Raw genomic sequence first — 26628 nt, 5'->3', positions numbered from 1 at the left:
AACCCAGACATTTAAAAAGAATATATTTTAGAGCAGTAATCACAATATTGTCAAACTGTGAGATTTTTATCCAAGGTTATCATACCATCAGAATCTTATACCGGCCCATGACTATTTACATATCATCAATGACTATAGAATACATATGTCACTTGCATAGCTTCGAATGGGGAAAAGTGTAACGGTAAATATAGCGAATCAAGCCCCACCTACTAGTACAGGAGCCAATCGTCAATCGCTATAGACTGATGTTTCTCTGGGGGAGAAGCTCAGACCAGACGTGTGCTTTTATGACAGATGTGGTAAACAAACACACTGGAATCTCAGTGAATACTTGCTTCACAGACATAAGAAATATATCCACATAAAGCTTGAAATCTGTGCTTTTAAATGAAGCAACTCACTTGAAAACAAAAGTTTTCTAGTTTTGTCATTTCTATGAAACGAACGTGAGGTACAGACAGTCCTGTCAAACACATCACACGACAGCAACTACTCAAACACCCACAATGTGTAAACAAAGAGTCGCTGTCATTTCTGGAGGAGATTCACCATCAGGACCAAGTTGTGAATTACTTCAGAAGAGCAGCGCCATAAATGAGGTTGGTGTCGAGATCTAGTTCTTTTCAAACATGCATGTGCATTAGCTTGAGCAACCTGAAAATATGCAGATTTTATTTGATTTGAATGTTTAGAAATGAAACTTATGAGACAGTTGTTGTTTCATTTTATTGGTGAGTCCAAATGTGTAACATAATCATAAGCTTGGCAAACTGATATGTTTCCCCATTCAGACAGATTGCCTGAGCATCCTGCCCTGGACGCGTTTCAAAGATGGCCGCCGAGTGAAATGACTTGCCTTAATGGGACTTTTATATCATAGATATTAATCACGTAAAGCCTTTAATATGGAAAATAATTATGTAATTATGTAGCCGTTTATTACACTTCTAGAAGCAGCCTTTATAGCTTGAATAGTATCATCATGTAACACACTGAGATATCAATTCTGACAGCTTGTAAATAAATGAGATCTTTAGAATTGTAGAATGATCAGTTGTCTCTCTTTATTGCTCAGTAATGTGTCTAATTAAGATTTAAATGCTTAGTTACATCACCAAGGCTCTGTAGAGAAACCTAACATATAATGCAATGCGATAAAGACTGAGAAATAAACATTAGGTATAAACAAAACACTCATTTTGATGCAGCATGGTGGGTCAATGGTTAACACTGTGGTTTCACAGCAAGAAGGTTAGTTGGCATTTCTGTGTGGAGTTTGCATGTTCTCCCAGTGTTGGCATGTTTCCTTTGGGGGGCACTCCAGTTTCCTCATAGTCTAAAGATATGCAGTACAGGTGAACTGAATAAACTAAATTGGCCGTAGTGTATAAGTGTGTGGGTGTTTCCCAGTAATGGGTTGTGGCTGGAAGGGCATTCGCTGTGTAAAACATATGCCGGAATAGTTAGCGGTTCATTCCACTGTGGCAACCACTTGTAAATAATCAGGGTTCATACACATTTTTTACTACTAAAATTCCACGACTTCTCCATGATTTTTCCAAGACTTTCAAATAAATTTTCATGACCTAATGTTTCAAGCAATGTCTACATATGTGGGGTAAAAGAAAAACAATGCATGTTCAAATTTATTACAACATATCGTTAAACACGCAACAATCTAAAGCCCCATTTACACTATGTTTTAGTTTTAAAACACATAAGTTTTGCTACGGTTACGCCATCCGTCCACAATACATCTTAGTTTTCGAGCGCTGAAAACGAAGAGTTTTGAAAATGCTAAAGAGGCCATTTTCATTCTAAAATGCTGCTGCTCAGTGTCAGTGTGGATGGAGAAAAACCGAGACATCTGAAAACAGAGGCATGGCTGCAGACATTCGCCCCTCTGTATGGGTTATATGCACTTGAGTTATTTAGCCTGACATGTTTACTGTTCCAAAATATTATAAATGTTTCTCAAATTAAAATATAACCTGTTCAAAGCGGAAAAGGTTTTGTTTTTAACCCAGATATTTAAGAATAATATATTTTAGAAGTAATCTCAATTCCATGATATTTATATCCAAGGTTATCATACACCGGCCCTTGCCTAAACCTACAGTATATTCAAGTATAGCAGGGATGTCAAAACTCGGTCCTGGAGGGCCGATGTCCTGAAGATTTTAGCTCCAACTTGCTTTAACAAACCAGCAAGGATGTTTCTAGAATGGCTAGTAAGATTTTTTGATTATCTAGCCCAGGTGTGTCTGATTGGGATTGGAACTAAACTTTGCAGGAGTCTGGACATGCCTGAAGTATACAGATATCCGTTTTCCATGACTTTTCCAAAAACATTTGTAGGTTTTTCTGCTTTTCCTGAAAATTGCCAAGTCAAAATTTCATGACTTTTCCAGGTTTTCCATAACTGTATGAACCCTGAGCTAAGCTGAAGGAAAATTAATAAATGAATGAATGATAGTGCGAGGCAGTGGCGCAGTAGGTAATGCTTTCGCCTCACAGCAAAAAGGTTGCTGGTTCGAATCTCAGCTCAGTTGGTGTTTCTATGTGGAGTTTGCATGTTCTCCCTGCCTTCGCGTGGGTTTCCTCCGGGTGCTCCGGTTTCCCCCACAGTCCAAAGACATGTGGTACAGGTGAACTGGGTAGGCTATATTGTCCGTAGTGTGTAAGTGTGTGTGTGAATGTGTGTGTGGATGATTCCCAGAGATGGGTTGCGGCTGGAAGGGCATCCTCTGCTAAAACAACTTGCTGGATAAGTTGGCGGTTTATTCCGCTGTGGCGACCCCGGATTAATAAAGGGACTAAGCCGACAAGAAAATGAATGAATTAATGAATGAATGATACTCCTTTTGGTGCGACATGGTGGCTCAGTGGTTAGCACTGTCACCTCACAGCAAGGAGGCCGCCGTTTCAAATCCCAGCTGGGCCAGTTGGCAGTTAGAACATCCTCTGGGTGCTCTGGTTTCCCCAAAGACATGCAGTACAAGTGAATTGAATGAACTAGGCCATAATGTATAAGTGCGTGTGTGAATGTGAGAGTGTATGTATGTTTCCCAGTACTGACTTGTAGCTGGAAGGGCATCCGCTGCATAAAACACATGCCGAAATAGTTGGTGGTTCATCAGTGACTCCTGATAAATAATGGACTACCCCGAAATGAATAACTTAATGAATGAATGATGCTCATTTTAACAAAAACATGATGTTTGGACAATTAAAAAAACCCAAGGAGCTTTAGTCTAGTGATTTTACTACTACTCAAAAGTAGTAGGCACTGTAAAGCTTTTCAGATTTGTATATAGGCCTTACAATTTTACATATTAAATATGATAATGTAGGCTTTATGAAATGTTTTATGAATATATCAACATCACACTGACTGCCCTGCTTTCTAGAAATCCCCCATCAGCCATTGAAAACCCATATAGGTCAGCAAATGCAACGAAAAAAAAAATCTCCTTTGTTAACCGCAACCTCTTTTATTCCACAGCAACTGATTTAAGAACCATCCATTTCATCTAGCAATCCCGCAGTCTAATTTCCTCACAGTAACCACCATAACGTTTTCCAGAAGCATATCTATATCTTTCTCTGCCTAAGAATAGCAGTCGCAAATCTACCGAAAACTGCCTTCGCTGTCACTGTAACACAGCAGCACTCAGTCCGCCATCAAAAAAATGGAAAGATTTCCCTGCACACGCTCTCTCACACAGACACACGCAACACAATCACACAAATGGACACTTATCCATAATCACACACAGACGCAAACATCCATACAGACACATTTCGACTCAATATGCACTCATACAAGTAAACAACACCCATGCAAACTCCTCTGTGCTGTCAGACTAGATTATATGGTGCAGGAAACAGGGGCATGAAATCTGCGGCAGCTGCCCCGGGCTGAGAGACACAAGGCTGCAGGCACACACACATAGATTACACACACACACACATACACACGATTCAATGCACAAGTGCTAGCGAGCAGACAGACACATAAGAAGCATGGTGAGAGAGCGAGAGAGAGCGAATTCCTTTTGAAAGTGAGCATCACTACGCCCGACTCACTTCCAAGGGCAAATCGCTTCAAGAGAGTCTCATAAGTAGCTATTGAAAGACAAGAAAAAGGCATGCACCACTGGCACTTCATTGTCAATCAGAATGTTACCTTGATAACACAGCAGGAAAAGAATTACACTTACAGAGGCAGATTTACTAACAACCCTCTTAAAAGCGTCCTATTATGCTCTTTTTACACTTTTAACTTCCGTAATGTCGATGTTTGAGCATGAAAAAGAGCTGCGAAGTTACAAAGTCACTCCAAAGGGAGATTTTTTCTTCTCTGTATCTGTAAAGACTGTTTCTAAAGTCCCTCAAACGCTTTGATTGAAGTTCGAAGTTTCTTCGGGGAACGCACACATCAAAATATCATGAATTTAAATCATTCGAGGCCCGGCTGAGTTGTGTTAAGATGGGCGTACATGGTGTGAATTCTGATAGTTGGTAGATCGAATGTCCACGCACACACGTCACGAATGGACGCAATGATATACGACACGGGATATTATGATTTTGTGAATTCCGGAGCAAACCGCATGAAATTCTGCACCAAAAACATGGACGGAGGAGAACATTGCTTTCAGAGCCTGCTTCTTTTTCTCTCTCTCAACAGAAATTGAAACAAAAATTGAATGTACACAAAACATACAGGATCTTTTTATAATTCAATTGTTTATTTTTATTTAGATATGGCAGCATGATATTTATGTTCATTTCCCTGCCACTGTTTCTTTAAGAACAACATTGAATTATTTTTGTTGGAAAGAAAAAACCTTATTGTAGCCAATGATGTGCTTTGGTTAAGTCACATGACATGCTGTCTTTTTCTGTAGCGTGATTTCTGACAGACTGGCGTTTATTGTGAGTTGCTGAGTGCAAATGTTAAAGTCAATAAAAACAAAAGATCAAATTAAGTCAGATCCACAAAAAAAAAAAACTGAAACATTACCTCCAGAAAGATATGATGACATATTCACAGGTCAAAAAAGAAATGTATGTGTCACCAAATGGCAACACTGTCCAATAGTGGAATATGCAATATTGCGATAGGTTAGCTAACTAGCAAGGTCAGCTGTGAACGTTTAAGTTGTAACAATAACAACATGAATGCTAGTAATTTAATGTTGATTAGTCATATGTTAATGGCATTTGCATTAGGGATAAAATCTTTTAAAGGCAATTCTATTAGATAGTTCTATTAGATAACTAGATAGTTCAAGTAAGTTAGTTTTGAGGCAGATAACACAGACGTAGTATAGTATATAGTATATAGTATAATATATAAACATTGTTAGCTTTAACATTATTCTGATGCATCTGGATATACTAGACTTGTTATTTATTTGTTATAATATTTACTGGAGGATATATTTATATTTACTGCATGGTGTATACATGATAATGCAATGTTAGGTTTGTTTTTAATATTATTCAGCAAAAAAGAATTGAATAAATGAAAGCTGTTGGAATATGAGTTGTTGAAAAGTATATATAAGGTGTCATTTATAAGTTCTGTGTTAAAGCTTATAATACTGCAACAACAATTAAATCATTTTAAACAACAAATCTAATAATTATAAAGAAAGTTTTAAATTTAAAATTTCTAAGTTAAATCCACTGTTTTAAATTGTTGCCAAATGGCAACATTTCATAAAGTACCAAAAAAAACAAAAAAAAAACACTTTTTTTAATGGCCTCAACAGAAAATAAAATAAACTGCAAATGCGTTAATTGCATTAATTTTTAACGCATTAAATATTTCAAATTAATTGCATGAGTTAAAGCGCTAATTTTGACAGCTCTATAGTGAATATACATGTGAATCAACACAAACCCTGGGATAAGATGGAGGAAGCACTGAAGATGAATCCAAAGAATCTTGATGATCTCTGGGAGTCCTGCAAGAACGCTTACTTTGCCATTCCAGATGACTTTATTAATAAGTTATTTGAGTCATTGCAGAGATGTATGGATGCAGTCCTCCAAGCTCAACACAATATTCATTCTTTTTCCACTGCAGCATGACTTTATATTCTATACTGTACATTGTTTATGTTAAGTAACAAGACTTTTGTCTAAGCAAAATCAGACCTTACTGTCCTAATTATATAATTCAAAATCAAGGCATGATCATATTTTATTTTGGTAAAATAAGCGTAATCTAGAAGCATTTGCCTTTCATATAAGACACTTCTGATACCAAATGATGAACTAGAAGTCAAGATATTATTTGTTGTTCTAAAACTTGGACAGGCGACAGGACTTTTTCAAGTAGTGTATACAGCAAATATCTGGGAGAAAATCCTGGGAAAACATTACATCTTGTAAAAAAAACATAGCTGGGTCTCAAACTACTGTCAAGATTTCTTAAAGTCAGACAGTGAAAAATGAGTGACAAATATATGGTATGCGTCTCATATATTGTAGGAGTGTGTGAGGCTGGGTTTAAATATCAGGTAAGATATATATTTAAAAAAGGAAACTTTACCCTTGACACTCTGGCCTTGTTTGAATTTAAATTCAAGCTGAATGCTCAATATAAAGCTAAAACCATACAAACAACTACTATAGATATGACCCAAGATAATACATTATGAATTGGCGACAATTGTGTATTGTACATTTCGCTAAAGGATTGAGTGTCTCCTTTCTGCAGTGCAGAAAGAGAGACACTCAAGAAAAACTTCAATTACGATCATCTTGAAGTCAACTTGCAATGCCATTTGCAACACGTTTTACTGTATGTGATGAAGTGAAACAATATCCATTAAAACAAATCATGCAATAGGAAATTCATCCTTTCATTCGTCTTAGTCTCTATTTCAGGGATCGCCACAGTGGAATGAACCGCTAACTATTCCAGCATATGTATTACACTGCAGATGTCCTTCCAGCTGCAACCTCACATTGGGAAACACCCATACACCATCATCCACAAACACACAAACTCATACACTACGGACAAGTTACAGTAGTTCATCCAATTCACCCATAGCACATGGCTTTGAACTGTGGGGGAAATTGGAGCACCTGGAGGAAACCCACGCCAACATGGAGAGAACATGCAAATTCCACACTGAAATGCCAACTAACCAGTGACCTTCTTGCTGTGTGGTGACAGTGCTAACCACTGAGCCACAGTGCCGCCCGACTTGAACATTTTAGTTAGCAGATATTAAAACAGTCCAGTATTTGTTGCAGTTTGCATCCTTGACTATTACCGGAAAGCTGGTTTGAATCATTTCACGTCGCATAAAGCACTATAGAAATTAAGGAAACGCATATACATGCATGCAAACATTGCGAATAAAGCTGTGAATGTGCACACTTTGAACACACACACACACACACACACACACACACCAAGTTCCACATGAATGATTTCAGCTACTCAGGCTGAATGGCACAACCCCTCTAACCCGAGCAGAACCACACTCATTTAGCATGCAGCCTGGCTTCCTCCAAAGCTTTTTCTTTTCCGAAAGCACCCAGTAATTCAGCATAATTGCTCCTTGTCATTTTGTGCAAAGCAACTCAAAAAAAACAGAATGACTCAAGACATTATGGGGCAGGAGCCTGCAGGGTCAGCACAGCCCTAGAACACCCCCTGAGCTCAGCACTTATGCCTGTGACGAACGTAACGCATTACAAACAATGGATCGCATCGCAGAGCCCAATCCATCCCCTGAACAGTCACTCGCATCAGTAGGAGACCGGCAAGATGACCGGCAATTTTTTATTGTTAATGTGATGTCGTCCACTACACTTTTTCTATACTTTTGACTTTACAACACTAAATCAAAAGTCACCTTTATGGATTATGCATGTTGAATATGTATGAAGACAATTGTGCTTTGTCTACTAAATAAAGAAAATTGATTGATTAATTTTTAATACAAGCAAGACGTTGTCAACGTAGACTCATTTTGAAAACGTAGCCCTATATACATTTCTGGAAATCGTGAATTATGTAGCCAGAGGTACGCATGGCTGCATTTTGTCTTTAAAATGAAAACTACGGGGTGGTCTGATGCCGTTCCTTTTCTCGCTTTGTCCAGTGGCTCACCATGTACATTGGAGGATTTGAGACGCAAAGAGGAGTTGACTGTGATAATGGGATTTGAGTCCGGTGAAGAACGGTTCCAGAAAGCAGGTAAGACAAAACAAAACCCAAAAAATAAAATAAGCAAGTAAATAACAGGGTGAGAATGTGATAAATCTGAAAATGTGACTGCCGTGAGAGCTTTTCTTTTTCTGGATTGCTTTTGAAAACACTGCCGGGAGGATTTAGGAAAGTGGATAGGCAGGTCAACCGGCACTTTTGAAAACACTGTCAGTTGGGTTTAAAGAAGGCGGAGAGTGAGCCAGTCAGTCAGTAGCCTCTGGTGGATTTACGCGAGAACAGCATGTGCGAATGGCACTCGAGAGAGAAATTTGAGATCTCATAAAGCACACACAGAGGCTTCTGATAGATTTGTGAAAACAAAAACTAAAAAAAACGTAGCTTCTGAGACATATTTGGCGCTCTCCAGAAATGTATATAGGTGTACTTGGTATAAAGGTGCTGTATGTACGTTTTGACTCTTCTAAAGCATAAAAATACCATAATATGTTTGCAGATATTTAAGAAACATGCTAAGTGAACATTCTTGTTTATCTGAAAACAATGCTGAAGTCAGATATTCTGCTTTGAAAATGTGTTTGCAGTGCCGGAACATTGTCGTTATGTTCTTTTAACCTGTTCAATGTCAGTTTAGCCAATTTTATTTCAGCACTCTGAGTTGCCTTGGTGGAAAACCGCGCTTTCATTCATTCAGAAAGGCTCTGAGGGTATGCGCCTGTGACCGAAATGCCGGTGGACAGTATCATATGAACTCCGAAATGAGACAGATTCAGTTCCACATGAGGTTATTAATTAGCAAATAGTATGAATATTACGAATGTAAACATTAGGGGAGCAGGTTACACTGTAACCGCGTGTCCTAACAACACGCTTCATGACGAGATAGGCAGTGATAAACAATTTGGCTGTTTGCACCAGACAAAACCTCGACATACAGCCATTCAGAAGCACAGAATATGCACTCACTGACGACATGGTGAGGTTTATAATCTATTTAATACATATTAAACCTATTTAACATTGTTAAATGTAGAATCACGTGTTTAGTTCTAAAGTTCAATTTCAAGATCTAAAGTGAACTGCTGCTTCTTTTAGCATATGGCAACAAATATCATGTAAAATGACATTCAAACTCAGATTGTTAGCATTTAACACTGAATAAAGCACATGAGGTGTACATCATTGTCATAGTTTTCTGTTGTTCAGCTGTGAGAAATAGAAGCTGTTTCTAATATATCAATTCGAAGTGTTAGTGAGAACAAAAACTCCTTTTAATATGGAAAATATTCCTTCTATCGGTCGCCGTTGCTTTTATTTAGAATACTGTTTAAATCACTCGCTCCTGTCCTCAATCTGGCAACCTGCGCTTATGTTTGTTTTAATCCAGGAGTGCAATACCTAGTTCAACCACTGGGTGTCAAACTTACATACTGCACCTTTAATCAGAATGAGCCTGGGTTCTATGTTTACATTTACATTTAGTCATTTAGCAGACGCTTTTATCCAAAGCGACTTACAAATGAGGACAAGGAAGCAATTTATACAACTAAGAGCAACAATGAATAAGTGCTATAGGCAAGTTTCAGGTCTGTAAAGTCTAAGAAGGGAAGTATTAGTGGTATTAGTAATTTTTTTTTTTTTTTTGTACAGTTAGTGTGATATTCAAAGAGGCAATTGCAGATTAGGAAGTGAAGTGGAGACTAAATAGTTGAGTTTTTAGTCGTTTCTTGAAAGTAGCGAGTGACTCTGCTGTTCTGATGCAGTTAGGGAGTTCATTCCACCAACTGGGCAGATTGAGTGTGAGCGTTCGCGAAAGTGATTTCTTCCCTCTTTGGGATGGAACCACGAGGCGACGTTCATTCACAGAACGCAAGTTTCTGGAGGGCACATAGATCTGCAGAAGTGAGAGCAGATAAGAAGGAGCAAGGCCAGAAGTCACTTTGTAGGCAAACATCAGAGTTTTAAATTTGATGCGAGCAGCAACTGGCAGCCAGTGCAAACGGACTAGCAGCGGAGTGACATGTGCTCGTTTAGGTTCATTGAAGACAACTTGTGCTGCTGCATTCTGGAGCAATTGAAGAGGCTTGATAGAGTTAGCTGGAAGCCCAGCTAGTAGAGAGTTGCAGTAATCCAGTTTGGAGAGAACAAGAGCTTGAACAAGGAGTTGAGCTGCATGTTCAGATAAGAAGGGTCGGATCTTTCTGATGTTATAGAGTGCGAATCTGCACGATCGAGCAGTTCTAGAAATGTGGTCAGAGAAGTTTAGTTGGTCATCAATCGTTACTCCAAGGCTTTTCACCATTTTGGAAGCAGTAATGGTTGCCCCATCCATCTGGATTGAAAAGTTATGGTGTAGAGTCGAGTTGGCAGAAACTACAAACAAAATGTTGTATTGCTTTGTGTTGGAAAATGTTAATCACCCTTCCATTGGACTTTGGTTGAGAAACCTAATAACATGTTTGGCTCTTGAAAAGCGTACTTAAGTAATAAGAAAAAAATAATCTGAATTTAGTTACGAGGTGTGAAAAATAGAGATAGGGAAGAAGCTTCGGAAGACTGAGATCGTGGAATGTGAATTGGTGTTTGATTAGATTTATTTGTTTATTTTTAATGATTATTATTTCATCCACAGGAAAAAATATTTGCATATAGTCAGCTAGACTTTTAGATTTTTAAAAACAAATCGATCAGCTACAAGGACAATCACAGCATTACAAACTTTGATTAAAAAGGAAAAAAGCATATGAAATCAGGGAGAACCATCTACTGTACAAAACCCTGAAGATAACATTAAAAATGATGAGGGCGACACGGTGGCGCAGCGGTTAGCTCCTTTGCCTCAAAGCAAAAAGGTCACTGGTTTGAGTCCCGGCTGGGTCAGTTGGCATTTCTGTGTGGAGTTTGCATATAGGTGATACTGGGTCAAAGAAATATCGCTATAGGTGAATTGGGTAAGCTAAATTGGTCGTAGTGTATGTGTGTGAATGAGAGTGTATGGGTGTTTCCCAGTATGGGTTGCAGCTGGAAAGGCACCCGTTGCGTAAAACATATGCTGGATAAGTTGGTGGTTCATTCCGCTGTGGCGACCCAATGAATAAAGAGACTAACCCGAAAGAAAATTAATGAATATTAAACTGTTGCCCTTTATTACTCTCTGTAATACTGTTTTCTGATTGGTCGATCGCTGCATTGTGCTGCAAAATATTTTAGCTTAATGACAATAAACTTGAATTAGCAGCTGTCTCAAGCACCAATATCTATTCCATCCTATCCTAGTTTTCCATCTCTTAACAGGTGTTTTTTTCTTAAAAAATAATAATCTTATCTAAAGTGTCCATTTACATAAAACATGTTTTACAGACAGATGGCAATTACAGCAAAATTGTCAGAGTGATATTATACAACATTTTGTGCTGCTGATCACCCCGTCAGGGTTTATTTGTCAATAACGACAGACTGACTCTTCATTAACCCTTACATAATCACTTCCATCAATACATAATAAGCAAACATTATATACTGCTTAACAGACCAGTACAGCGCACTCAAATATAAACATACACGGATCTTTAAGATGTTTAATGAATGCACATTAACAAATGACCTGCTAAACTTTATATAAAGAAATAAATGTTGTATAATGACGGTCATTAGAAGATGTAGTCCAGTGAGTGGAGACACAGGTGGTGTAAATGCTGCAGCAGATGAATGAGATGTTACAGATATTTGTAACGCATCTCACCGTGACCGTTTTAATGCGTCCTCCGCCTTTGGTGCAGGTCCATCCGGAGCGGTTGAAGAGCAGGCCGCAGATCTCACCCTCTGAACACGGAGACATCTCACACCACTGCTTGCTTTTCACTATCCGTGCTGCAAAGACACAAACACAAGCTCTCATTACTAACACTGCCTTAACGTGGTGATCCTTGGGTTAAATTTGGCTGCGAAAAACATTAAATATATGAGAGAATTTCTGTGATAATAATTTTGAATATACACAGCAAATGAATTGCAACTTATGCAACAGACAGACAGACAGACAGACAGACAGACAGAGACAGATAGATAGATAGATAGATAGATAGATAGATAGATAGATAGATAGATAGATAGATAGATAGATAGATAGATAGATAGATAGATAGATAGATAGATAGATAGATAGATAGATAGATAGATAGATAGATAGATAGATAGATATACGTATATACAGTTAGGCCCATAAATATTTGGACATAGACACAATTCTTATATTCTTTGGCTCTATACACCAACACAATGGATTTGAAATTAAATGAATGTGTTTTAGCTGCAGACTGACAGCATTAATTTGAGAATATTTATAACCAAATCAGGTAAATGTTTAAGTAATTAAAACAGTTTCCGCATATGTGCCTCCGATTTGTTAAGTGACCAAAATAATTGGACAGAATAATAATCAGAAATCAAACATTACTTTTAAATACTTGGCTGCAAATCCTTTAGCAATTACAGCCTGAAGTCTGGAACGCATAGACATCACCAGACACTGGTTTTCATTCCTGGTGATGCTTTGCCAGGCCTCTACAGCAACTGTGTTCAGTTCCTGCTTGTTCTTGGGACATTTTCCCTTTAGTTTTGTAGTCAGCAAGTAATATGAAAGCTCAATTGGATTCTGTTCAGGTGATTGAATTGGCCATTGCATAACATTCCATTGGCCATTCTGGCCAAATCTAAAGAATTAGTGAGAATCAGTTGTTCATATATAAAAAGATCTATTTTTATTTTCACAAGTAGTGATTTTATTTTCCGATCACTGAATAAACAATTTAATAAAAAAAAAAATGAAACATATTCTATGCGTATATGTTTTGGATGTCACATATGGCTCTATTGTAACAATCTAGGCAGATTTGAGAATAAACACATCAGAGTCTCATCTCCCATTCCCTTTAAGAGTCAGTTGTATCGCTCCATGGTGTTATTTACATGGCGTACTTTGCAAGTAGAAAAACTGAACGCTTCACTAGTGAGAAAACATTTAAACAGATCATCTGCAGAGTGAGGATAAAGAACAAGCTTCCTCCATTCGACCTCTTTACTTTCGCTTTACTTTGTTTTAACCGTTTACTTTACTCCTTTATTTTCGTGGAGTAAGGAAACGGTGTTGTACACACTCCACTGAACACATACATTAGCCTACATATTTAATTTAGTTTGTTAAGCGCAAAGATCTTCTTTCAAAACTATTTCTAAATTTAGCTCTAATTTACAGGAAACAAATAAACGAGCTATAATAATAAAGTGTGGTCAATAAACGGAGTTATATCCAAACACACGTTCTGTTTTTACACTGTAAAAACATGCAGGGTTTCACACAATTTATTCATGTTGTCCCAAAACAAATCGATTAAGTTAACTTAACGATTTTATGTGGATAGAACACAAAAAATTAAGTTGTCCCAATGAAATCTCGAGAATTGGGTTGTTTCAGCTCATTTTAAACAAGAATTTTTGAAGTTGTTTTTTTGAGTGTATCAGGTGGAGAAATATAAGCTTGTTTTTTTTCTTTATAAAAAATGCTACTACTTCTTCTAATAATAATAATAATAACAATACTTATAATAATAACATTATACAAAAGCAAATTGTCATGAAAAAACTGAAAAAAGTCCTCTGAGATGAAACCATGGAGGCAGTGTTTTTTTTTAATTATGTAGAAAATAATAATTTGTGTAACACTTTAATCCTTTAATTCTTTTTCATTTGTAAATGTATTTGTGTATTGCTGTAAATCCAGTGTGTATAAAGCAATGTGTAAGCATTTAAGGCGTTTAACATGCTCTGCGCTGGACTTTATAGCAGCTTTCAGTTGGTCAATGGTGCAGTCTATTTTAGTTCCTCAAAATAGTAACGCATCAACAATGTGCCTTAACACACCTTTTTTTTCTAGACTAGCACACCCATGAGTACACAAAGTGGCGCATATGGATTTACTATTTAAACGACGTAGTGCAAAACGAGAAAACTAGGGTTGCGTTGGTTTAAAAATAGCAACACATTGCACCAAACACGTCTTGCGTCTTATTGTGCCAGGTGACAGTATGAAAGGGCCCATAGTGTTGAGTGCTAAAAACAAGATGGTATTTATATATTTAACAAAAAATAAAGGGCTCAATTTTGGAAAAATACATCTTCTTTATAAAAATGTGTTGGTACAAATTTGATCATTTGATTAATTTTATAATTATTTAGTTACAAACATGGTGAAAGGCCAAAAGAGACATCTAGCCTCACATTCAAAATGTTTTAAAAAATCATAAAAAACTAAAATGAAGTGTACAGTGAAATTAAATTGCTTTTTAATTTTTTTTTTTCAATTAGTAATAATGTACAGTGACTTTTGATTGCTTTTAAATAGCTTGTCTTTAAGTTTAGAATTTTTTAAACATCACAATGTCAAGATTTCCTGAGCAAAATCTACGCTCTGCTTATACATTCAGAACAAATGTTGGAAAAAAAAAGGTAAAAATTCATTTGTAGGATGACAACGTATGTTTAAAGCCTGCTGTATTACTTTTACTTTTATTATTAAATAATTTTGTTAATACAAACCTTGAAATCCAACAGGCGTCACATAAAAACCACCCAACCTTTATATTCAACATAAAATATGGATTAGTGTATGAAAGTGGATTTGAGATTATGGCAAAGTCATGCATGTTTCAGTAAGCAGCCTGCAGGCCTTGATTCACTGCACACTTCATTATCTTCACTTTGGAGAAGTGAACCATCAAACGACTCTAAGAGAGTGACATCAGACATGTGTGAGCACCGAGGCTCCCTCTTTCACTGCTCTTGTTTGCTCTGCAGATCCATGTAAAACTCGATAAACCCCTGCTGCTCTCCTGCTTCAGACGCAGATCAACCAGCGTTCAGAAGGTGAAGGGAACAAAACAGGTCAAAGAGGATTTAGAGCATCAGATGTGTCTCGTCTGCGCACCAGGAATGAACAATAACAAGTGGCTTTTCTTTAAAGGAACACTCCACTTTTTTTGGGGGAAATAGGCTAAGTTTATAACTCCCCTAGAGTTAAACTGTTGAGTGTCACCATTTCTGAATCTATTCAGCCAGATGATGCCAACCATTGAAGACTTTAAGGACACATACACAAATACACTTAGTCTATAGACCTCACCTACTGTATATACATCATAACTGCAGCTTAGCTATGAATATAGATCATTTTAAGGGATGTAAACAAAAACAACATTGGTCCCAACATATTTCCTGTTTTACATTTTTAATTTCTATAGCTTTCGAGAATCCAAAAAGAGCCACACATTGATAAATAATGTTATGATAGCTGCTTTAATATTAAGTTATGATTGAATTGTCTCTTCTCAATAGTTATTAAATAGTTTGATAACAAGCAGGAAATGTTCATGGGTCAATGAGATGACCACATTGAATTGGTCTATATACTGTATAATAACTTAACTGTTCAAAGGTATTAGTTAATAGTTAGCTAGTTAAAGTTTTAAGTAACAAAATTTTAAGTAATAAAATTGTGGTAACCAATAACTTCAACTTTTCTGATTCTGTTTGCAATAAAATAATGTGAATTTTTTTAAAGCTGCTTTGAAGCAATGTTTAATGTGAAAGGCGATTTACAAATAAACTTGTAATCAATTTAATTGAACATCTGGGACTACAGGAACACTTTTAGCTTAGCAAAGCATAAACTATTGAATCAGATTAGACCATTATCATCTTTCTTAAAAATGTCAAAAACCTTTTTCGATAATTGTAAAGCTTGACTCTTACAGCGTGCACTAGGAACAGGGGTGCCAATGGCCGGTACAGGCCTTATGACAATATTTTAAGAGCTGGGAGGGGGTGGGGGGTGGGGGGGTATCACGGACAAAAGTGAAGAGCGAGGGGAGTGTCGCAGACAAAAGTGAAGATAGTAATTGACCTCTGGGGCCCCAAAATGGAACTTAGAATAACGCCCACCCCCACTCCCCACCCTAGTGACATCCCTGACTAGGACAGACAGAAAACTTAACTTTTTTTTATTTTTATTTCTAGATCAGTATGGCTGAAAACTATACATTCATTATGGTGTAATTATAATGGAAATTTGTTGCTGGACCATGGCTGGAGTAGGCGCAATGACATTATGCCTATATACAGTAGTAATAAAGTATAGTTCCTAGCCAAATCAACATTGAAAATGGCAACTTTTCATTTGCCATCTACACAACGTAACTACAGAGGAGTCAAACTTTAAATAGGAAAATTATTGAAACACTTTTTTTTAGACATTTTGGAACAAGAAACTAATGGTCTAATCCGATTTAATGATTTATGTTAAGCTAAGCTAAAAGTGCTCCCCCCAGACCTGGAGATCAGCTGAATAGATTCAAAAATAGTAAAACCTAACAGCTTAACTCTAGGGCAAAAGTAGAGTGTTCTTTTAAGATCTCAGTTGAATCTCTAAAATGGAAATTAGATTCATTTCCAGCCAAAAAAATAAATCAAATCAACAGCACCTGGGATTACAGGGCTTCTGCAGATATCACAATGTCAAATTTAAGACTTTTTAAGACCATTAAGTATTAATTTTAAGACCTACATCACAATATCAAAAACAGGCATACACAAAGAGTGAATGCAAAAATCACAAAATTAGTGGTAAAATAAATGCTAAAGATAGGTTAGATGCACCATTGAACTATAGAAAAAACAAACAAACATCTAAGGCTGGTGCCGCATCGCGGACCTCACGGAGCAGACAAGGCTTTTATACTTAACACGTTCGCCATTAAGATATTCTTTTAAATGACAGGGGGCGGTCAAAAGAAACCCACTGTAAAGTCAGACAGATAAGAAGAGGAGTAGTAAGTTTACAGAACTATGTCATATCATTTATATCATTGAAGATTTTTTAACTATTTTTAGAACTTTTTATACTGATTATAAAGATTTTTATAACCATTCAAGATTTTTTATATCGAACTTTGATGCATCACTTGCTTTTGTTCATATCCCAGATAGCTTTCTACCTAATACGGTTAAATATTAATGACAACAGGACATGGCTTGCTCTACAGTTATATATTTTATTATGGCAAGAATAAAAGCTAAAACTTATTAAAAATACTGACGTTTTTTGCTTTTTATTTTGCCCACTCTACAATTCACACATTATTGTCTGGCTAGTATCTGACCTCTACTTATGAACTAAAAAGGCAATAATGGTCCAACATTCCTAACCATTATCTCCAAAATTGGCCATCAGTGTATTGTAAACTGATAGGTTTATACATTCCTTTCCAGTTATCAAAGACATAATTTGTTACCTAATTTTAGTTTGTTTGCAAATTGTTTTAAATTCAAAATTGTAATAGATACATCAGTGTAAAACCTATAAATGGTGGAAAAACATATTTCTGTAATATTAAAACCCCCTGGCTCGCCACTTTTGCATGGGCTCTTTTTTAGTTTTAACAAATGTACCCCTCAAGTTTTTTCAAACTTTTCCAAAAACTTTCCTCCTTTCCCACGCCTGTTGCAATTATTAGCCAAGAATTATTGGTCCACTGGTTCTCTCTATGATCAAGCATGGACGAATCATAAAGGTGTCTGTACAGTCGTACCTGCTTCCGACAAAATCTCTTTAAAGTGTTTCATATTCAACTCAAATCAAACACGGCGCCGAGTCTCAAAACATTTCATGAGCTGAAATCATGTCGCGCGCACCCTAAGTGAACCTCCGCAAACACAGCATAACGTCACACTCGCCGCAATAACAGAAAACTGATTGGCTATCCGCTTGTTAAGTGTGACGTCATGCGAAGAGGCTTCCGTGTCCAAGCGCTCTATTCAACTAAATGGGGAGACTCATGAAATGGTAATAATAAACGTTTACAAAGCGATTTAAGGCTTTCGAAAATCACGATCGCCGTATATATGTCCATGCCTAATATCCGATGGTCAGAAAGTAATTATTTTTTTATAAATTGTTAAATTTTTGGTATTTGTTATGCAGCAAGCCCAGAGATTGGTGTGAACGCTATGATTTTATATAAAATTTACTTTAATGTGTGACAAACGTGATCATAAACAAATGATTTCTCCACTCAAATGAGTGGCGGCTTGGACCCGGAAACAGTATTACATACGTCACAAACACGTCACCACTTGACAAGCGGACTGCATTTTGGTCTCAGTTGTAGTTGTAATACAGCAAATTACATTTAAACTAGTCAAATAAAGAACTAAAACACCACGAAAAACAAGCAACAACAACAAAAAATTATTTAAATGACCATTAGATGTAGCGTTACATGGACATCGGGAATATAAGACCTATGCAATAATATTTAAGACCTAGAACAGCGCATTTAAGACTTTTTAGGGCCTAAATTTTCAATTTTTTAATTTTAGACTTTTTAAGACCCCGCAGATACCTGGATTAAAATGCTTTAAAGAGATTGGTCACCAAAAAATAAAAACGACCTAATAATTTGTGTATATGACTGTGTATATGTAACAGTCGGAGTAGTTTTAAATGTTATCCTGGCCTTTCCATCCTGTATAATGGTGCTGGATAGTGGCTTTTATTTTGAAGCTTCCAAAAGTTGCATAAATCTCTCATAAAACTATCACATAAACCACTATGTGTTAAACCTATGTCTAATGAAGTTTTGCAAGAGAAACTCCACCTGTGATTGTATTAACCAGAATCTTTATATGAGGTCAAATTTGGCACCGATTTGCAGGATACCAAAGTCAATATGAACGCAAACATTTCTTGTTACACAATATTTTAAAATATGTATTAATAGAGTCAATTTGACAAGGAAGAACTTCATTTTAGGGTCACACTTTATTTTGATGGCCCGTTTGTTGAATTTAAGTTACATTGCATCTACATGCCAACTAATTCTCATTAAATTATAAGTAGACTGTTAGGTTAGGGTTGGGATTGGTGTAAGGGTGCTTTCACATCTGTAGTTCACTTCATTTGGTCCGGACCAAGCGCAATAAATGATACATTGTTGCATCTTCTGCCGTCTTTGGGTCGTTTTCACACCACACTGCTGGCTTTGGTCTGAACCAGTTGAAACTAACCAAATAGCAGTCATCTGACAATTGGCCAGATGTTGTTAAACATATTTCCTAAACTGCTTATTGATTGGTCAGAATTCACGTGTGGGAAAATGCCAGTGAACTCCCGCAGGTAAACAAAACCTTTTACTCTGGAGGGACGACTGCGCTGGCTGATTGTATCCCTGCTTTAGACAAACTATACATTACGAAAATGAAGCGCGGCCGCGGCTGGAAAACAGTGTAATGCATCGCTCGTCACTTCAGGAGGAGGTGTGAATTAATTTAGCTAAACTGCAACATGGTCATCTTGCGGAAATATTACCAACGATCCATCAGGTAATGTTTTCCCCTCTCTCTCTCTCTCTGTTGGTAAAGCGCTGTCAACAAATATTTTTCCTCCATATCCCATAATGCACACCGCATCGGCCTACGGCAGCCGAATTAGTCCAAAACGTGCAGTACTTTTTGCGGTTGGAACTGTTTTAGTACGGATCATTTTCTCACCACAAACGAACCGCTCCAGGGTTCGTTTGAAAGTGTACCCAGACCACCTCTTCAAGCAGGTCTCGGTACGCTTATTTGGTCCCCTTTTGGTGCGCACTCGAGTACGATTGCTGCATTCTCACCTGCCCAAATGAACCGCACCAAAAGGGGAAACGAACTCTAGTGCGATTCAACCAAACTAAATACGGCAGGTGTGAAAGCACCCTAAGTTGACATGTACTTGCAAAGGTTCTTATAGTCAGTTAAATTCCTGTTAAAGGAGCAGTATCAACAGATATTAAGCAGACAGTCTACTAATACTCAAATGGACCATCAAAATGAAGTGTTACCCATTTTAAGTTCTTTCCCATTTTTAGTTCTTAGTATTTGCAGCCCATCCTCAAAAATGTACTCCATTTTACCTCTGAAATGAACCCAAGAAGTAGCATCACTAACTTTTATTCGTTTCACACAAATTAGAGGACAGGTTATCAATTAATGAAGACTTGGCTTCTGCATGGTTCCTTGCACAACACTTTTAACATTTGCTTTTACATTTTAATGTGTGCATCACTTGGATTTCGCCATTAATTTGACTTTTCCAATGTAGTCAGATTTGACTGGTAGCTCAGAGCGTTGAACATTGCACTTGTGATGTGAAGCCACCTCTGTGAGCTCAGCTGTAAAACAAGGTAAAATGGCATGGCTGCTTGAGACACTGCATTTTTTTTTTATTGCACACCTCTTATTTTATACTATCGGTTAAGTTTAGTGTAAAGTGATATGATGTTTTCAAAAGTGATAAATCGTTAACCTTTTAGCACCATTTATTTGTTACTTAACGTGCAAAGTGATGTGCAATTTGTGCATATGCTGCAACGCAGTGTCAGTCACACATTTCTGAGAATATTTAACATCTTTTTTTAAATGCCACTCACTCATTTCACTGCCTCAGAACGTGCCAGAAGAAATAAAAAAGCCATTCATTTTCTCAAAGGAAATTTAAAGAATAACTGTTTAGTGACATCAGAAGAGGATTGAGTGACATCCGAGGTTGTTAATTAATTGTAAATACTTGTTGATCCCATCTGTTCATATTAATTCAACTTATCTATAAAACAATCATATTTTATAGAGGAATTTGTGTGGGAAAACTACATTACCCATGATGCTGTACACCAAATTGCAGTCAGAGATTGTTCCACTGAACTGTTGTTCTTTCTCTTTCACTATGCTAGTACAAGTGCCATGCTAGTCATGCAAGTTAGGTCACTCGTATAGGGGACGTACAGTATATGCATACCTGTCAACATTGGGATGTAAAAGTAAGGAATATTCCCCTCCCAACACCGCCCCCTCATCCCCCACCACCGGATTTTCCACTTGATTACATTACATAACAGTGGTGTCACTTTAAAAGTGCAGAGATCTTTAATGAAAGCATTTGATTGCTTTTTATGCTCATTTATGACAAAATTTGCTGTTTAAAAGAAAACCCAACCAGATCAACACGTTATTATTATATATTATTATTATTATTATTATTATTATTACTATTGTGTGTATAAGTCTGTTCCAACACGCACTCAAAACCCAAAGTCTCCGCTTCAAATCGCATGTACAGAATCCGTTTGAGAAACAGCATCTATTTATCACTATGTAGCGCATCTGAGTCACAAACCGCTACATGAACTGACTGTTTTGAAGACTGCATAGGAGAGTCAGCTTTAATGGAAAGGAAGGGAATCCTGCCATTTTTATATTAATTTCAAAGTGTTTTCATGCCTAAATAACATAGATATATACACTAGATATCACATAAGGACCTTGAGCATGCGTCAATAGCGTCGCCACATCCGTGCAGTGCTCACAGGACAAAAGTCACTCAAAGGCACTCACACTCACACACACACTCACACACACACTCACACACACACTCACACACACACACACACACACACACACACACACACACACACACACACACACACACACACACACACAAGCAATATACATGGAATTAGATTTGTGTTGATGTGCAATAATGAATTTAGATGCATCTTCAAAGGTATATTTTGAGGTTTTTGCAGAACAGAGAGATAGAAAGATTGAAAATATAGAAGAAAAACAGAAAAAACCTATCCGATATAATAGCAGGATGGAATTGTAAAATACAGGAGAAACTTGGAAAAAACGGGAGTGTTGACGTAAATATATGTTACCCTGGAATCTTATGTTTTACTTAAATCTGAAAAAGTACATTGTGTGGGTCAAAATTTTCAATTTTTCTTTTATGTCAAAAATCATTATTACAGTATTAAGTAAGATCATGTTCCATAAAGGCCTTTTCTAAATTTCCTATTGTAAATATTCAAAAACGTAATTTTTATATAGTACTGTGCATTGCTATAAGCACTTTATTTGCTCAACTTTAAAGGCAATTTTCTCAGTATTTATTTATTTTTCTCTCATTAAAGCTGCAAAATCACCTTTGCCCTTTTTTCAGATTTCATACGCTTCAAATGAAAAGTTTGTCATGTTGTGATTCTCCTCATACTGTAATTAGTTAGTTTTGTTCATGACTGTTGACCCATAAATGAAAATGCTGCCATCATTTACTCCACTTGTTCCAAACATGTTTGAGTTCCTTTCTTCTGTTGAATACAAAGAAAGACTCATTCATTCTTTCTTTTTTTTTTTTTTTGGGCTAGATCTTTATTCATAAGGGGTCGCCACAGAGGAATGAACCAGCATATGTTTTATGCAGCGGATGTCTTTCCAGCCGCAACCCAGTCCTAAGAAACACCCACACTCTCACATTCCCACATGCACTCATACACTACGGCCAATTTAGCTTATTTAATTCACCTATGGCACATGTCTTTGGACTGTGGGGGAAACCGCAGCACCAGAAAGAAACCTATGCCAACACAGGGAGAACATGCAAACTCCACACAGAAATGCCAACCGACCCAGTCAGGACTCAAACCAGTGACCTTCTTGCCGTGAGGTGTAAGAGCAAACCACTTTGTACTAGGAAAAACTGTTTTTCATACCATAGATGTCAATAATTCCAATAGTCCAACATTCTTCAAAATATCTTCTTTTTTTGTTTTACAGAAAAAAAAAGAATTTCATACAGCTTCGAGAGAAAGAAGCATTTTATCTTTTAGCTGAATCAAAATGGGAAAAATGTTTCTAGAATGCAATCTATATACTATGTTTTGCAAAAATGTCAACATATTTTTCACAAGCTTGGGTTGAAATTGTACTTGAAAATTCATAGTGGTTTATTGAAAATTCCTACTGATTTATGCTTTACAAAATAATTTAATACAGAGATGCTCAAAGTAGGGCCCATGGCAACCTTTGATTTGGCCCACCATCCCATCTGAGAAGAGAAGGAGAATGATTGGGATGGTTTAGAAATTATCATTTTAAAATGAATGTAACCTTTTATTTTGTTTATTTTATTGTTAAACCACTAAAAACGGCTAATTAAATGTTTCAATTTAAGGGTTGTTTTTTAGTTTAAAATGTACATACTGTCACCAGACGGACAGAGTACAATGCAGAGACTTTGTCAAGCAAATCAAGGCAAAGGCAGATTCTGCTTGTGTATTCGGCATTGAACTCTACTTTGTCATAAATGTGATTATTTATGTTTTTACTGCAATAAGTTATAACTTAAAAGTTGCCCTGCATTAGTTAATATTGCAAAGTGATGTTTTCTGTTTATTTTTAAATATTTTGAAATAAATTAGGAAATTACCTATGGCAACTTTGGTTTATTTATCTTTGGCCCATGGCTCTTAATGAGGTTTCATTTTTGGCCCTTGATATGAAAAAGTATGGGCACCCTGGATTTAAGAGAATCTCACTATATCTCAGTGACTGAATCACTTTTGTCATTGGTTTTATTCATCTGAAGGAATGCTAGAAGAAACTTGCTAAAGTTGCTGCTAAACGAAACGCAACCCGAACACGAACATGCACAGAATTCATTTCCAGGATTAAGATGATCCTTAAATTCTGCGAAATCCTCAATTTCATTAATATACCATCCCCGTGAGGCCTCAGTTCCTTGATTACTCCGTCCGTGCAATTTTCTGCGCACAAAGGCTCAGCTCTTTTTTTCTCTTGAAATTTCCTGCCACCAGACGCTTAAGATATGTTTACAACCATTTCTCCTGATCTGAAACACAGCAGGTCTTTCATGGCAGTTCTTATGAATATTGAGTGTGATAACGCTATCAAAGCTCCATCCCCGAATTTATCAAAGTAAGTGGCGCGGCTGAAATGAAGGATTATGGCTTTAAACCGATCCGGAGCAAAAAAGCGGTGGACGGCAGAGCCAGCGCTACAGATCTCATCCAAGTTCTTCCGTCCCCAGGGGGCTGAAAACAATCAAATCCATCCCACATCACATAAACAAGCCTCCCTCTGAGGGACAGTATTCAAAAGCACAAATACAACTGGGCCATGAGAAACGAAAACAAAGAGCGCTAAAGAAAATCAATGGGCTTAAATGAAGCTGGAATGCTCCGGCGAGGTATTTAGCGCGCAGTCGGTCAGGGTGTCTGAGCTGCGATGCCTCATGCTGAGGAATGGCTATATTGAGGTAACGCTTGCGATTACACACTCCACTTGAAAGAAGAACCGGGTGTGTGTGGACTCGTTTTTTTTCATCTGTGAGAAATATCTTGTGAAAGCAAACAGCGCACTGGGAAGGCTTTGCTTCCAAGTGGGAGATCTAGGCCCAGCAGGAGAAACAAATTGAATGAAAAACTTCTAGCTGTTTTGAAATCAAATAAAACTTTGTAGTACCGCTCAAACTATTATTAGTCCTGAACTCAAATAAAACTTTAAACCAGTGGCATGCTGGTCTTGCAAGTTAGGAACTCGTATAAGGTAGATATATAGTTAAAGTCAGAATTTTTAGCCCTCCAGTATAGTTTTCCCCCAATTTCTGTTTAATGGAGAGATTTCTTTCAACACTTTTCTAATTAAAATAGTTTCAACTCTCTGGGGTCTGGGGTGACTTTGGGGGCCCTAAAACGTTTTGACATGCTCTGACATTTGTGCTTATTTCAGCAACTTATTACATAGTATTAGGGGCCACATTAAGGACACATTGGGCTCTGGGACTACAGCAAATCCATATATATATATATATATATATATATATATATATATATATATAGTTGAAGTCAGAATTACTGGCCCCCCTGAATTATTAGTCCCCCTGTTTATTTTTCCCCAATTTCTCTTTAACAGAGAGTAGTTTTTTTCAACACATTTCTAAACATAATAGTTTTAATAACTCATTTGTAATAACTGATTTATTTTATCTTTGCCATGATGACAGTAAATAATATTTAACCAGATATTTTTCAAGACACTTCTAAACAGCTTAAAGTTACATTTAAAGGCTTAACTAGGGTAATTAGGTTAACTAGGCAGGTTAGGGTAATTAGGCAAGTTGTTGTATAACATTGGCTTGTTCTGTAGATTATCGAGAATATATAGCTTAAAGGGGCTAATAATTGTGTCCCTAAAATGGTGTTTAAAAAATTTAAAACTGCTTTTATTTTAGCCGAAATAAAATAAATAAGACTTTCTCAAGAAGAAAAAATATTATCAGACATACTGTGAAAATGTCCTTGCTCTGTTAAACATCGTTTGGGAAATATTTAAAAAAGAAGAAAAAAATTGAAAGGGGGCTAATAATTCTGTATTTAACTGTGTGTGTGTGTGTGTGTGTGTGTGTGTGTGTGTGTGTGTGTGTGTGTGTGTGTGTGTGTGTGTGTGTGTGTATGTATGTATATATATATATATATGGTGTTGTTATTGTTATTAATAATTTACTAATTAATATTATTATCTAATTATCCAACATTTGATTTTTATATATATTTTTCTATTTTATTAAAATAGGCCTGCAAGTATACAAAATTAAGTAATGACATAATACAAACTTTAAAGTTCTAACAGGCTGCAAGAATAACCAAAAAAAAAAACAAAAAAAAAAACATCCGCAATACTTCCTAAATTAGCGCTTTATAATAAATACTTTAAATAGGATTTTACCCTTAAAAAGTTTCATTAGAACTTTAGCTGATAAATCTTCAGCTTTAGCTGATAAATCCCTAATGATAGGATATATTTAAAATCCATGTTTCTAATATCCAAAATATTGAGTTACAGAAGGCTAGTATCCTTGTCTTATTTTATTTATTTATTTTTTAAATCAGATATAGTGTTTGATGAAAGCCTGCGCCAACATTTCATTGCTCCATATTATTACTGTTGTTTTCATAAAAGGGACATAGTAAACTCTCATAAAAAATAGTTAATTCTATCTAGTTCAGTTAGACTTACTATAAAGCATAAGTGAGTGTATTTACTTGAGATACTCCACAACAATAGACATTTTGATAACTGCTTGCAATTTGTGATGTAAGGATTGTGCAGGCGCGCACCATTTTTTTGAGTCCACGCAGCTGAGACTGCGCTTCAGTTATGAGTCTATTCATTATGATTCCGCCTATCCCAGCTTCTGTTACTACAAGCACAGGAGTATCAATAAAGAAGACTGTTTGAATTTTATGTTTTGTTCTACAATGAGCTTGGTCAGCCTACCTTTGACTGGACAGTTCTAGCGGTTGTGCCAAAGTAAGGGACTGTGCTGGGAAAATTAGAACATCTGATCACCCTTATGGGTGACTAAATTAGGGCTATTCATTATTCTGATTTGTCTACAGCCACTCCGAGCCCCAGTTTAACACTGACGTCACTGTTTTTGAACAGCAGTGAACAGAAAGGATGACTTCACATTATCA

General features: G+C 36.7%; 1 protein-coding gene across 2 annotated transcripts in view; it reads right to left on the bottom strand.

Moving 5' to 3' along the window:
- Window positions 1-26628, bottom strand: part of tafa5l (TAFA chemokine like family member 5, like) — a 144212-nt gene that overhangs the window by 34692 nt on the left and 82892 nt on the right. For both annotated transcript variants that reach the window (XM_001343891.8, XM_073910085.1), the window contains exon 3: window positions 11949-12076. In XM_001343891.8, coding sequence (XP_001343927.3) covers window positions 11949-12076 — 128 coding nt within the window. The remainder of the gene's footprint in view (window positions 1-11948; window positions 12077-26628) is intronic.

Source organism: Danio rerio, chromosome 8, assembly GCF_049306965.1.
Source record: "Danio rerio strain Tuebingen ecotype United States chromosome 8, GRCz12tu, whole genome shotgun sequence".
NCBI classification, from domain to species: Eukaryota; Metazoa; Chordata; class Actinopteri; order Cypriniformes; family Danionidae; genus Danio; species Danio rerio.
Note: the sequence above shows the minus strand (reverse complement) of the source record. Positions and strands in the feature narration are given on the sequence as shown.